General features: G+C 39.7%; 1 protein-coding gene across 2 annotated transcripts; it reads right to left on the bottom strand.

Annotated features, from left to right (window-relative positions):
- Positions 1 to 1,509: 1,509 nt before the first annotated feature.
- LMOD3 (leiomodin 3) lies at positions 1,510 to 13,984 on the bottom strand. 2 transcript variants are annotated; one of them, XM_007192430.3, is made up of 4 exons: positions 13,854 to 13,984; positions 13,070 to 13,392; positions 9,245 to 10,651; positions 1,510 to 1,883 (listed from the first exon to the last, which is right to left on the bottom strand). In XM_007192430.3, the coding sequence occupies exons 2-4, from the start codon at positions 13,361 to 13,363 to the stop codon at positions 1,857 to 1,859; spliced, it is 1,728 nt and encodes a 575-aa protein (XP_007192492.2). In that variant the 5' UTR covers positions 13,364 to 13,392; positions 13,854 to 13,984; the 3' UTR covers positions 1,510 to 1,856. The 2 variants fall into 2 exon arrangements, with proteins under 2 accessions (XP_007192492.2, XP_028024923.2); XM_028169122.2 differs by lacking the exon at positions 13,854 to 13,984 and having other exon boundaries at positions 13,070 to 13,552.
- Positions 13,985 to 15,440: the final 1,456 nt, after the last annotated feature.

Here is a 15,440-nt window from a genome sequence, read left to right as displayed (position 1 = left end):
TTTAAATTTGGATACTTTTGTACCCACTAAATTATCTTTAAAAAATGGAAACACCATATTTCTTTCCCATGGCTTGTCCTTCGAAATAATGTATTGTTTGTCTCCATTAAGTCCATTCTCTCCTAGCCTATTTTGCCTGTGATGTACCACCTATGATTATATAAAAAGAGAAAGAAGGCAGGTGCCAATTATTTGCTCAGGTGAGGAAGACAGAAAAAGCAACAAAGTGTGATTTCCTGATTTCTAAGGTTCATGCCACTTCAATACAAAATTTCATATTCTCTGCACCTAGAGACTTGAATGGATAATTATGGGCTCTAGGAACTTGGAAAAGGAAAGGACACTGGGGATGGAGTTGTCTGGAAGATTTTTGTGGAGTCTCTCAGGATACTCCATAGAAGGGTCAATGAAAGCAAAAGCATGAGGATGTTTTATCAAGAATAGTATATATAGGGCTTCCCTGGTGGCGCAGTGGTTGAGAGTCTGCCTGCTAATGCAGGGGACACGGGTTCGAGCCCTGGTCTGGGAAGATCCCACATGCCGCGGAGCGACTGGGCCCGTGAGCCACAACTACTGAGCCTGCGCATCTGGAGCCTGTGCTCCGCAACAAGAGAGGCCGCAATAGTGAGAGGCCCGCGCACCGCGATGAAGAGTGGCCCCCGCTCGCCACAACTAGAGAAAGCCCTCGCACAGAAACGAAGACCCAACACAGCCAAAAATAAATAAATTAATTAATTAAAATGAATAATGCTTAAAAAAAAAGAATAGTATATATACAACATTGTAAATCAACTATACTTCAATAAAATTAAAAAACAAAACAAAGGTGAAAGAATAGTATAAAGAATTTGTGGCAGATAAGACTGAATTACTAAATTGAAAACAGGCAATGAGGGCCTTGAATGATAGGATAAGGAATTCAAGGTTAATCCTATAGCAAGTTTCCTTAGATTTTTGAGAAGAACAAGATCAAGATCATTCACAGACTAAACTTAAAAATATATCTATGTGTGTATATATATATACATACTTAGCTAAAATCAAAAGCTTCTCAGTAAATATATTGTTCATAATTTCTTTCTTTTTCTTTTTTTTTTTTAACAAAACTAGCATGCTGTCTCCCATTGTCTCTATATGTGTGGAAACAGGGAAGTTTTTATACATAAGCAGCATTTGTTTTCCCTGTTAGTTTTTCTGGAAACACTGTTTTCTCCACGTCCCATGGCTTAAGCGTTCTGCTCTTCACAGATACCCCTATCAGAAGTATATCCCAATACACAGGAAAATGGCCAAGAGAGAAAGCTAGGCAGGGTTGGAAACCGGAAATCGCACCAATTCTCCAGAGAAGAGGCAATTAACATTTCTTCCATGTCAAAGCATCTGGAGGGCCTGGAGTTCAATTCACCCTTCACATTTCCACAGAGTGAAACATGTTCTGTTCCCTTTAAGATACTGTGTGATGAATTACAGCAGAGCAGACGGAAGGAGAAAAAAATGGGAATATAATAGTTAACACCGCTATAGTATTTATTGTTATTTACCAGAAGAAAGCAATAATAAAGCAAATGTTTACGAAAAAATTAACTTCTGCTAGAAGACTCAGTTTCACCTAAGTCACTCCAACTGATTGGAAGTAGAAAATCTTGCCCTGAATATTCATATTTTATCTCCTTCCCCCTGCCTTTTCAGCCCCTATTTTGTCACGGGCCAAGCCTTTTACAAAATACTCCTATCAGTTAGCAATGTTCCCAGTTCCACCACCTGGATCCAGAAGTATGCTGCTGAAACAGTCTCCCAACTCTAATCCAAGAGTCATTATGTGAATTCCTTCTTCTCCGAGATTATTCTGTTGCCTCTTATGCCAGCTCTTTTGGCAGTTGCACCTGTGATTTAAGCATTTGAAAAGAGGAGAAAAATTAATCGTAGATAGTCAAGTGTTTTACAGCAAAAATGACAAAATGTACATGCCTCAAAGGGTGTAAAGCGGATTAGAAATTCTGGCCAGAGAGACCCCTCAAATCATGATAAAACAACAATAATAGCCACAGCCACCATGAAGTGGGCATTTACTGATGACGGGACAGATGCAAGGGCTCTGAGCACATGGTGAAGCTTATCACATAAACAAGCGGGTGGGTGCTGGACTCTGCCTGGTTCAAATCCTGGAACTAGCACTTACTAGGTGCATGGCGTTGGGCATCAATTTTCTCAGCTATAAAATGACAGGAACAGTATCTTATTCACAAGGCTACCATAAGGATTAAGTAATACAAGTTAGTAATCAACATTAACACTTCTTTTTAAAGCATTGCCTCATTTCGTCTTACAACCACCTTGTAAAGAAGAAAAAGGCTCAGAGAGAGAAGCAATTTACTTCAGGTCACATGGCTAGGAAGTGGCAGAGATGGATTTGAACCTAGATCTGCCTGATTTCAATGCCTTCCTGAGTATTGAAATACTCACCAAATAAATACCACCTTTAAAGAGGAAACAGGCTCAGAGAGATAAGCAATTTGCTTCAGGTCACATGGCTAGGAAGTGGCAGAGATGGATTTGAACCTAGATCTGCCTGATTTCAATGCCTTCCTGAGTACTGAAATACTCACCAAATAAATACCACCGTAAGAATATAAAATGCATGTTCTTTTAAGAACTGGTCTTTCCTCTTTAAAGCACATTCCTAATGTGATACCAAATATTACAATAGTATTTGGAGAACGCCCAAGGACAAAAAAAATTGCAAAAGAGTAGCATAAGTCTGACTGCAAATCAACTTGGAGCTTTGTTTCACAGGAACAACTTAAAGATAAGGTAAGTTCTTAACAGGTTTCAAGTGCTGTTATATTTTAGGAGGATGACTCATCCATCATGGATGTACCTTTCAGAGAACACTGACAGAGTCCAAAGGACCCTCAGAGTTTGTATAATAATGACTTTAAAATGTCTCTCCTTCTACGGCCCATGTCCACCTGCCAATGTGAGGAACTATTTTGGCCATCTCCTATGGACCCTCTTAGCCAGTTCTCTGCCCACAACCTTTGCGTAAAAAGGTTTCCCAACATCCTTCCCGTTGGAGAGAACTTTGGATGTGTTGCTGCTACCTGCACAGCCTTCAAACCAAAGGGTCCTCCATGTGCTCTGGCTCTCTCCCTCCCTAGTGTCAGACTTTCAGGAGAGGAGGGGTGTGACTACAGATTGGTAAGGGTCACCCAAGGAGAACACCAACAGTGAACACTACCAATAAACAAAATATATAATGCCAGTTATTTAAAATAACTGCACAACTGTAACAAATAGTCAAAAAAACTGTGTTCTTTGTATTACTGAATGGAAAAAATATTTTTATGGTATGTAATTCCTGATATATGTTTATATGCATAGAAGGGTTCCAAATTAATAAAAATATTTTGAAAAGTGAAACATGGCAATGCCCCAACATAGTAAACCCAGAGACATATTAACTAATTTAAAATATGCCCAGACTGGCAGTTCAGATCACTGGAGAAAAGAATGGGTCACTAAATGATCAATGGTTAGCTACTTGGCAAAGAGATAAAATAGCAGACTTCTTGCTTCCTACTTACTTCTAAAATCTAACCCTTTAATTCATCTATAACATGGAATATTTTTTAAAAACCAGAAGTTCTAAAAGCAGCAAGAAAGATAGGCAAATATTTCAATAAGGTTCAAAAAAGCCATTTCTAAGCAGAATACAAAAGACAGAAACCATAAAGGAAAAGATAGCTAGATCTGATGTTACAAAAATATAAAACTTACAACAAACAAGAATCAACTCGCATTATTGTTAGGGGGCCCTGTTCCCCCTTCACTTGTTGGTTAAACTTAGTTTTTTGAAAAAGTGTGTGTGTATAGCGTTACACAGTGCACACACACATGTACATACACCCACAGAGACTGGGAGCAATTGGGCAGGATGGGAAGACCCATTTCAGCAGGGGTTGTTTAATTCAGCACACTCGACTGCAGTTCCTGCTCTGGGCCAACACCTCAATGGGTGTCCAGGACACAGATGAGGAAGACCTACCTTGAGGAACTCAGAATCCACTAGGAGACCTACACTGTGCCTGTAAGAGCTGTCAACCTAAGGCACCATGTGGAAGATGCTGAAAGAGAGGTACAAGTGAGGGGTAGTCGAAATAGACAGGAAGGGTATTCACCACTGATGTTTGGTTTCGTTTCTTTTGTTGTTAGAAGCCATACTTGAGCCAAGCCTGTTGGATATATTTTGAAAGACAGAGATAGGAAATAAGTAACTTGAGCAAAGTGTTGTGGGGAGAGAGGAAAAGAAGGTCCCTCAGCGGAAAAACTCAGGAGGTATGGTTTGCCATAGATGTCACTGAACCGTGGTTGTCCAAGTGTGGTCTCCAAAAGCAGCGTCAGCATTGCCAAGGAACTTGTCAGAAATGCAAATTCTCAGGCCCCATCCAAGACCTACTGGATCAGAAACTCTAGAGATGGGCTCAGTAATCTGTATTCAGCCTTCCAGGTGCTTTTGATGCACGCTAAAATTTAAGAATCACTATCACAGACTTTAGAAAAGTTGTACATCAAAAACTCCTTTTTCCACTAGGTATTAGGGAAGGGCAGTTCCTGGTCTGTATAATTCTAGTCCACTTATATGCTCTTCTGACATGAGTTTGAAATGTTACATTGCTTTCTCCCGTGGAGACTCCCTCTATCAAGAGTATAACATTTCTGGGCTTCCCTGGTGGCGCAGTGGTTGAGAATATGCCTGCCAATGCATGGGACATGGGTTCGAGCCCTGGTCCGGGAGGATCCCACATGCCGTGGAACAACTAAGCCCATGCGCCACAACTACTGAGCCTGCGCGTCTGGAGCCTGTGCTCCGCAACGAGAGAGGCCGCGATAGTGAGAGGCCCGCGCACCGCGATGAAGAGTGGCCCCCGCTTGCCGCAACTGGAGAAAGCCCTCGCACAGAAACGAAGACCCAACACAGCCAAAAATAAATAAATAAATAAATAAATTAATTAATTAAAATTACCAAAAAAAAAAGAGTATAACATTTCTAAAGCTCTGATCTAGATTTGGCCTTGGCTCTTGGAGATTCTGGTATGTTTGGGTTCTTGGGTTTTGGGTTTTTTTAAGGCAAAAAAAAGGACAGAAAAAAAGAAGGAATTGAAGGGAGCTCTGAGGCTTCAGACTTGAATGTGTGAGAGAATGGAGACAGCATGGAAAACTGGGAACCAGAAACAACAACTAGATCTTGAAAGGAAAAGCTTGGTTTGGGGACAGATTGAATAAAGGTACTAAGAAAACCCTGAGTGATCTAAAGGGAAAGGGAAATTTGGGGATTGTCCTAGATTATGTGATAATTGAAACAAAGAGAGAAGCTAAGATGGGAAAAAGGAGAAAACTGCAAAAGGACAGAATCTAGAGATCCTAGTTCAAAAGAAATAGGATATTATAAATGAGGCAAAGAAAAAATGGCCAGAGATGAAGACTCAAGAGTCTATGTTCTTACATTTTTGTAATCGTAACAACTGCTAATGTGTCACGGAGTCTTTTGGCTAATTAAGGCTGCTCGGAAAATTATTATACTGAAATCTTTCTGAAGGAAAAATTTAATCATGTCTTTAGGCACCTAGGTGAAACCAGTCCAGACACACATAGGTGAGCCCAAAGTAAAATTAAGTGAATGTTAAAATTTACCTTGTTTGACTGGCACCAAAAGTTGCATATGATATAAACGCAGTTGACCTCAGTAAATTAAATAGTTGCTGCAGATGAGATTTTTATCTCAATGAAAAGTACAGATACTCATCTGGGATGGTAGGCAGTGAGCAGACCACCAAATTTTTAAAGAGGAAAGGAAATCATACGTTTACCAGGGAGGGTTAAGCCTGTACAAGCCTAACGTCTTTGTTTTGGGCTGGCATCACATTGACTCAGAGTTATCAACTCAGAGGGAAATAAATGAGTGATTAATAAATTCAGTTAGACAAGACAAAGACTTTTAAAACATAGCTAAAAACAATAAGAGCAACGTGACAAACCAAAAAATTCTACAGCAGTCAAATAAGTAATGTAAATGAGTGAAAAAGGTCAGGGATTAGGCAGTAGGGCATGGTGGAGACTGAGGAAAAACTGGAGAGTCCATTACCTATCTCAAGGGAGAAGTCAACACAGATCCAGCTTATTTGTGCCATGCACATGCAGTCCCCGTGTGGCTGGATGTGATGTTTCAAATGCTGCCAGATATCTGCCTATTATCATGTGTTATTTTATAACTCGTACAACAATACCCAAGCCAAACAAAACAGGCCTGCAAATCGGGCTTATAGTCCACTAGTTTTCAATACCTGGCCCCCAGAATACATCTCTCTTAAACTGAATTAAATGGGCAGCTTTTTGGAAGAGGTAGCATTTGAGCCAAGCAAGTATACAGACTTCCCTTCATTCTCTGCTAGAAACTTCATTTCAGGGATCCCAAGCCAGAAGCATGAGATGGGGAGAGAATAAACACTAAAAGGAAAAAATACAAATTTAAAATATAAACTACCTCATGAGCTATGCTCTAGAAGATACAAAAATAATATTTCCAAGTCCATGAGAGAAAAAAATAATCATTTTTCCTTTAAAAATAAATAATTTCTGAGTATGTTTATGGACATTCAGTGTTTTAGTTAGGAGCATCAGTAAAAACAATTATAAGATTTCCAAATTGGGTTTTAACTTCATATGTGAAAATCCAAGGATTTAGAAAGCATCTCTATCCTCCAACACAAGTGGGGGGAAAAAAACCCATAACCTTTAGTTTCACCTCCTTCAAGTGAGTGTGGATGTGTCTCATTTGACCAGCCAAAAATAGCCCTTTCTGCTGAGATCTTGTGATATCACCACTGATGGCGTTTACAGCATTTTACTGAGTCTAAGACGCACATTTTTCGATGTTTCCGTAGCCCTGACATCAGAAAGCATCTTACAGTCAACGGTGTTTTACAATAGTTGGCTGCAGGTGGGAGCACAAACACAGTATAGCTTTTCATACCATTAGCACTTCCACTGAGCTCTGTGCCCTGTTGGAATTGCACACGTGCAAATGTATTGCCATTTAAACTATCCTTTAAAGAATGACAAAGCAAATATGACAAAATGTGTTGGGCTTGTAAGAATTCTTTCTACTGTTTTGAACTTCCACACGTCTCAAATGATTTCAAAATAAAAAGATAAAAAATGTCTTTTAAGAGAGATTACACTATGAGTCGGCATTAAAGCAGACATTTATTATGCATGCAGCAAGGCGCAAAAACACAGCAGTAGGGAGCGAATTGATGTCAGTCAAGTGAATTTTTGTCAGTTGGACAATGCATTTTCACATTTTTCTTGCAGAGCATTTTAAAGGACCACGTTGATGAAGTTGCATGACATTCTGTATCTGAGATACATATCAATAGATGTCTATTGCAAGCCAAGCCAGGCAACTGAAAGCAGGAGAAGATGCCAGTCCCTTGCATAGATAAAAGACATTGCAAAGCAAAGGCTGATGTGCAAGACCACCATTCACAAACCGTGTCAGAGTTCACTTTGCTGCATATTTTTCTTCCTTAGCGGACATTAAAACCAAACAAAACACAACTCAAAAGTGATAGCACTTGGGACTTCCCTGGTGGCGCAGTGGTTGAGAATCCACCTGCCAATGCAGGGGACACGGGTTCGAGCCCTGGTCTGGGAAGATCCCACATGCCGCGGAGCAGCTAGGCCGGTGAGCCACAACTGCTGAGCCTGTGCGTCTGGAGCCTGTGCTCCGCAACAAGAGAGGCCGTGACAGTGAGAGGCCCGCGCACCGTGATGAAGAGTGGCCCCCGCTCGCAGCAACTAGAGAAAGCCCTCACACAGAAACAAAGACCCAGCACAGCCAAAAATAAATATAAATAAATAAAAATTTTTTAAAAAGTGTTGATGTTGTGCCCAAGGGCAGGCAAAGGTCTCTTGCCTGATCTCATGTGACCTCTAGTGCTCTCACCCTGCCCCCTGCCCCAAGAAGAATCAGAGTCCCTCTAAACCACAGTTGAAAGTCATCTTTGATTCAGAAGAATAAAATGTTGAAATGTTGTCAATTGTGCATTACTAGGAGATGGGAGTAAGGAACATACATGTGTATATATGAATAAGAACCAATTATATTGGGTTTTTTTGTGTGTGTGTGGCCACGCCACGCGGCTTGCAGTATCTTAGTTCCTCAACCAGGGATTGAATCTGGGCCCTCGGCAGTGAAAGTGCTGAGTCCTAACCACTGGACTGCCAGGGAATTCCCTGTATTGTTTGAGAATATAAAGCTCTTTAAAAGCAGAAAAAGAACAAGCTTACCTGGAAATCTGTTTAAAACATCTTGACAAAAACTGACTCTCAATGATGAAATAATATATTGACTATTTTGTCAATGTAATATCTTGGCTAAATTACACACTAGATTTTAAAACAATAGTTAATTATCAACCACCTGTGGCCTTTGGACACGCACCTTTCAGCCTCCATAAATGCCCCCGTAGTAATGACTATAAAAAAATTTATTTCTATAACTTAAGCGGCAAGGAATAGAACATTTTCACCTATCAGCATCAGTAATAGTGAATCATAGTAAATATGAAAACTGAAATAATAGTAAAATATTTTAAAACTCCATTTATTCATGGAGATATTAATCTGAAGTTTATTATTTTCCACCCACCTAAAAAATAAAGAGTATAATTGCAATTGCAGGTAGTCTCCATTCAACTACTAAAAAAAAATGTTTTTTCAAGCACTATGGAAGCACTCATCTACAAACACTGGCCTAATTAGGCCTCACTCTTATTTATTCCTGCAGCAGGTCCCTGGGGATCTCTGCTTGTGTCAGCTCTGTGTGGCTGGAGTGAATAAAAGCTTGACCCTGGACTCAACTGGATTTCAAAGTCAACTCTACCACTTCTGAGCTGTTTCTCCTAGACATGTTTTTTAACATCTCTAATCCTCAGTTTCCTTTTTATAAAACAGGGAGAATAATAATACCTGCCTTATAGGGTTGTTAAAGTGATTGTAAGAGTTAATTCATGTAATGAGTCAGGCCCATAGTAAGTGCTCAATAGGTGTTAGCTATTAGTATCATCGTTACAGAAGTTTCCCTCAGTTAGTGACAATCTCCTGGTGTCAAAATGAACAGGGAAGAGAGTTGGGAGACATTTATTGTGGTGTGTGTTCACCATTTCTCCCTCCTCCTACTTACAGGTTTAAGATAGGCGACATTACTGTGACGAATGTCGTTCAAGAGCTGATCTCTGGGGGTGATTTCCACCAGCGGGGGTGGCCTATTTCTCGGCACTGGTTTGAGTGTTTTGATCACGTCTTTGAGGTTGGTTTTCTCGGCTGATTCTCTGGCTTCTGGCATCCGAGATTTGCGCTGGATCCTCTTTAGCTTTACCATGCGGAAGGTGTCAGGGTCCGTCCTGTACTTCGGAGTGTGCGATGGCTTTTTCATCATTTCATTTTGTCGACTGAAGGGGACTGCATGGGAGCTGGGAGGTCGAGGAGGAGGAGGCTGGAGGAACTCCTGCATCCCAGAATCAGGCACTGGTCCCCCCAGTGTCTCCCACATGCCAGGTGGCAGCCCCAACCCGTTCTCCAACATGGCTATTAACTTTCTCTGCTCTTTGAGTTGCTGCTGTTTCTGTTCTTCTTGTCTTTTCTGCCTTTGTCTATCCTGATTCCTGGTGAGCAGATTGGTTACCACCATTCTGGGACCTGGAAGCTCAAAATGGTAGCCCATCTTCAGGAGAGTGTTGTTTGCCTTCAAAAGCCTGGCTATTTCCGTTTCAGCATGGTGGCCCAACATATGCCTCTGATTGTGAAACCGAAGTTCGGTTAGTGTCTCATTAAACTGGAGACACCTCATGATGGCCACGATTCCCTTGCCTGTGATGAAATTGGACTCGATGTTAAGAGTGGTAATGCTCCTGTTTTCACGCAACATGTTGGCCAGGGCGAATGCTAGGTTCTCATCCGCACCCACGTTCGCTAAACTGAAGGTTTTGATGTGTTTGTTTTTCTTCATCGCGTTGACAAAGTCCAACAACATTTCTTTGGGGATATTTTCAATGTTGTTCAGGTTGAGTTCCTTCATGTCAGGGTCATTTTGTCTCACTCGCCTTAAGCTCCCATCTAGGTCCGTTTGGTTTCCGGAAGGCCTTGCACTTACCTTCAAAAAACTGGTATCTAGAGCTAGCTTCTTGGGATCTAATTTTGATATTTTTTTCTCACTTTTTTCTTGGGCCTCTGGTCTGTCTTTCTGTTCTTCAGTTACTTTATCAGTTACCTGTTGGCTGTTGTTCTCACCATTTCTGATTTGCTCCTTTACCTCACCTCCCTCTCCTCTTTTTGTTTTTTCATCACTCTCTTCATTGTCCTCTTTTCCTTCATCTTCTTCATCTTCTGAATCATCTTCTTCATCTTCTGTGTCATCTTCTTCATCTTCCACATCATCTTCATTATCTTCATTATTTGTTTCTTGGACATTGTCACTGCCCTGTGATTCTGTTTTATGTGCAGCGATTTCATTATTAAGCTTTTCTTTTAAATACTGGGACACGTTTTTATTACTTTTGTCTATTTCTTCATGCTGTTCTTGAGTTTTTCCCTAAAAGAGAAGTTTATGAGAGTTAGAATACATAGCAGGGTTTATGAGGGTTAGAATACACGTTATGAGGGTTTCTTCACATAGAAATATGAAGAAGAGCAGTATCTACTGGAGATAATAAAAAGATTTATTACTAAGTGAAAAAAGGAAGCAAATAAGCTGTAGGCATAGTATTCCATTTGTTCACGTATTTATGTGTATACATATATACACACAATATATATAAAAGTTTATAAATGTATAGAAAAAACAGACTTGTAATGTTTACCAAGTAAGTACTTATCTCTGAGGAAGAGAGGTAACCATTAAGATAACTGAGAAAAGGAAGGATTGAGGGGATTTTCACTTTTTACATTATATAATTCTAAACTAAGTTTTTTTAAAACCAAGTACACATATTAGTTTTTCAAGCAAATACAACAAAAATAAAGATAAATTTTTATAGGCACACACATGCACGAACACAGTTTTTGGTTGTGTTTTTCTCATTCCGTGTATTAAAATTAAACCTAGTTAATTTTGTTTTCAGACCCTCTATTGTTTTTAAAGATGGGGTTCAGTTCCAGAAGCAGTTAAAAATTATTTGTTTTGAAAACCTTATGGATTTATCCATTCATTGAAATCTTTGTTTTGTATATAGCTGAATAGGCATCTTTGTATTCAATAGCTCTGTGTTACACAATAATTTCCTTATTGCCCTAACCAAAATTTACATAATATGTTTGCCAATCTAATGTAATGTGTACAACAAGTTTCCCTGAAAATCAGATACTGTGGGGAAAATGAGAGCAGTTTGATATTTGGAACACAACAAAACCCTTAAACTTTGATTTTTGTCTGCTCAGCTCTGTGAAAACTACCCTGGATACTACAGGGACAGGCTTTATAGTCCAGTTCCTTTGCAAGGCAAGTGTCTAGGAGGCAAAGCCAGCTACAAAAGGGGACAGGATTAGTAGAGATTTAGAAACAACTGCTTAGTCTGGGAAGGGAAATGACAGTCATCTCAATAAGGTTTATTAAATGTTTGCACATCCATTAGCACATTTTCCCATAAAGTATGTGTACCTCGTAGGTGTCATTTTGAAAGCTGATGTAGCAGTTTGACACACAGGCTCATCTGAGCAAGACCTTGATCTTGGGAGGACAAAATGAGTAAAGGGGATCAACTGTATGGTGATGGATGGAAACTAAATTTTTGGTGGTGAGCATACTGTAGGGTATATAGAAGTAGAAATATAATGTTGTACACATGAAACTTACATCGTGTTATAAACCAATGTTATCTCAATAAAAAATAAACCTGTAATTAAAAAAACATAAGAACTTGATTTTACTGCTTATAACATTATAGGTTGGAATTGACAATTGACACCGTAACTCTCTGACGCCTTCACCTTTGCATTTCTCATTTGTCTCAGCAGGGGGAGCCAACTATCAAGCTGTTTAAATTATACCAAAGGAAGAAAAAGTGTTAAAAGTACCCAATTTGTTTTTTCCTCTGAAATTGGTGTTCATATAGAATTGGCTTTTACTCTAGTTGTAAAACGTCTGCAAATTGTACCTTACATTCTAACCTGATCAAGCCACCAACTCATTTTCCTGAGTGCAGTACATGTTTAAATTCCCCTGGCCATGAAATCAGTTTATAACTTTCCTAAAGTTATAGCCAGCGTGATGGTAATGTGACAAGATATATCAACATTAGCAGGCATAACTACAAGAGACTTTACCTGTGGGGATCTCTGTCTTATTTTTGCCAAGTCATTTTTAAGTGAAACATTTAAAACAATATGAGGATATACAAGTCCATAGAGTGGACCACAATTCTACTTTTCATATAAGGAACATATTTAAAGAAAGAACTATCTTTAAAACAGCTTAACAGCATCAACTTCTAAATTCACCACTGATATCCAATGCGCTGTGGTAATACTGGATTTTTTGGTTATTTGACTTGGTTTAATTGCAGAGCGAGTGGCTGGACTTCAGGGGGACGGTGACACCCTTGAGATTGTATGTGAAACATTGTACATGTACGCATGTGATGGAAGGAGAGAACGGAGAGCCTTCTCAGCTTCTTAAAGGGTTCTGTGAGCCAAAAAAAAGCATGAAGGACAAATGCTTCTGGGTTATGAGTTAATCCACTAAGTATCATGCCTACAGAATATAGGCTTTCCTGCCCAAGAAACACCGTGGCAATTTTTTTAAAGAGATATTTACAAGAAATTACCACTTTTTCCTCCCAATTATACCATGTAAGTGTTAAAGAAAGTTCCCATCTGGCATAGGATGAAATATTCTGATTTATCTATAAACGTCGACAAAACATGGAGTCTTGAGAAACAACAGTTACAACAGGGACACGTGCCAGCCCAGCCCAGGCAGCCATTTCTCTGTTGCATACAAATCCCCGGTTACCTTGGATGACACAAAGGTAAGAGGAACACGTTCGTCTTCCAGCATGCGTCTGGATGCCTTTTGCCAATACATATAATCAACGAGAGATTTATGGTCGAAGTTCCCTGTTGGTGGCTTGTCAGTCTGATCCTTCTGAATCATTCCCACAGGAAGCCTGGGGTCAGGGGCCATCACCTCCATTTCCAGCTGGAGTTCTTTAAGCTCTTCTGGAGACAAGTTGGCCAAGATTTCATCTTCATCAATCTCCCCATCAAAGAGTTCTTCTTGATCTGAATTCCTGCTGTGTTCCGACATGATTCTTTTCTATACTTTTCTATACTTTACTAGAAAAGGAGAAATAATCAAAGAAGATTTAAAAAAAGAAAAAACTCTCAAGAAGTTCCCCCGGTTACCAAGCGTCCCAGGTCAATACCACCTTGAGAGATTTTTTTTTTCCCCCAAGAACCCCAGTAGTGTTTGCTGAGCCTCTAGGAGTGACTGCCGCTAAGCTCGAGCCGTAACTATATTAAGCAGGGCTTGGCTGGAGAGGGTCAATTTATGGAATTACTATGCTCCTCTCTTTTCGGCAACTTGAGTCAGCTGTGCAAATCCATCTGACATTTCAGTACAGCTGCTTAGGTTTTCCAGTGAGTAACAGGTCTCCAGAATCCCTGTAGGAGTAAAATTAGTTCTCTTCCTATGTGCTCTCACATTGTCCTACACTAAGTCATGCAGCCCATACACACATACCCCAGTACTGCTGGTGAGGCCACTTCTTTTTATTCAAATGATGAAAGCAACTTACAATATTTCAGGAGGAAAATCCAAACAGCGACCTGAGTTCTACTGCAGTGAAAAATTCATTTGCAGGTGGAAATCAAGCTCTCAGGGCTTGACTCTTCACTACCATGAGACTCTGGAAGGAAATAAACCTGCACACAGCCGAGCAGAGGTCTGGCTATGTTACCCGCTGCGTAAACTGAACCTTTGCAAGATGTCCTTATTTGCATCTAGATCCTGTGATCTAACAGATGGGGACAACGAGCCCTTGAATTTCCACTATGAGTGAGGAGTTTAATGTTTTAAATAATTTGTTTTTCTTATTAAGTATCCATTAAGCCAGGATAAAAATTTAAAGGGATCTAAATTGAAATGTTAAAAAAGAAAACCCAAACCATTAAAGTACTGGAAGAAATCATGAAAAGATTTTTTCATAACTTCTGAGGACGATATGGCAATATTTATCCAAATGACAAATGTATATTTTCTTTGACCAGCCATTCCGCTTTTAGGAATGTATCCTACAGATACACTCCCACATGGGTGAAATAATAGGTGCTCAAGATTATTCAATGTAGCAAACTACAAAACAGTGTACTGTATGCTGTTCTTTGTGTGATAAAGGGTAAAAAGAATATATGTATATATACAGATTTTATCAACAGATCCTTGGAAAGATACACAAGAAACCAGTAACAATGGATGCTACTGGAGAAAGAAATGGGTTGTTTGGGAGACAGGACTAGGAAAAAAGACTTTGTTACTGTATACCCTTTGATAATTGCCAGATTTTGAAATTTATGAACATAATGCTTACTCAAAAATATACATTTATTGTACAAAACTTAGGATAACACAGGGAAGCATAAAGAAATTAAAAATTTCCCCTTATTGCACCATTAAGAGCTACCGTCATTAACATTTTGGTTCATCACTCCAGTCAGTCCCTTCTTCCAGTCATACGAGTTCAATAATCTTTTGTCATCTGTTTTTTGACTTACAAAATCATGGGTTTTTTCTAGGTTATAGTATATTCTACTACTACATAATTTTTAAAAATTTTTTAATTAATTAATTTATTTATTTTTGGCTGCGTTGGGTCTTCGTTGCTGCACGCAGGCTTTTTCTAGTTGCGGCAAGCGGGGGCTACTCTTTGTTGCGGTGCATGGGCTTCTCATTCCGGTGGCTTCTCTTGTTGCGGAGCACGGGCTCTAGGCACGCGAGCTTCAGGAGTTGTGGCACATGGGCTCAGCAGTTGTGGCTTGCTGGCTCTAGCTCAGTAGTTGTGCAGCACGGCTTAGTTGCTCCACAGCATGTAGGATCTTCCCGGGCCAGGGATCGAACCTGTGTCCCCTGCATTGGCAGGCGGATTCTTATCCACTGCGCCACCAGGGAAGCCCTACTACTACATAATCTTTAATAGCTCCCTGTTAAGATTCTTTATATGGAAGTACCATAATTTATGTAACCAATCTCCAATTATTGGATATTTGGACTGCTTTCAATGCTCACAAGCACTTCTTCAATAAATATCCCCTGTAGTTAAATATTAATACACATGCAAAGTTATTTCTTTAGGATAAATTGAATATATTCCAAGAAGTGAAATTGC

The sequence above is a fragment of the Balaenoptera acutorostrata genome, chromosome 10 (assembly GCF_949987535.1).
Source record: "Balaenoptera acutorostrata chromosome 10, mBalAcu1.1, whole genome shotgun sequence".
Taxonomy (NCBI): Eukaryota; Metazoa; Chordata; class Mammalia; order Artiodactyla; family Balaenopteridae; genus Balaenoptera; species Balaenoptera acutorostrata.
The sequence above is the reverse complement of the archived record's forward strand: the minus strand, read 5'-3'. Positions and strand labels throughout refer to the sequence as shown.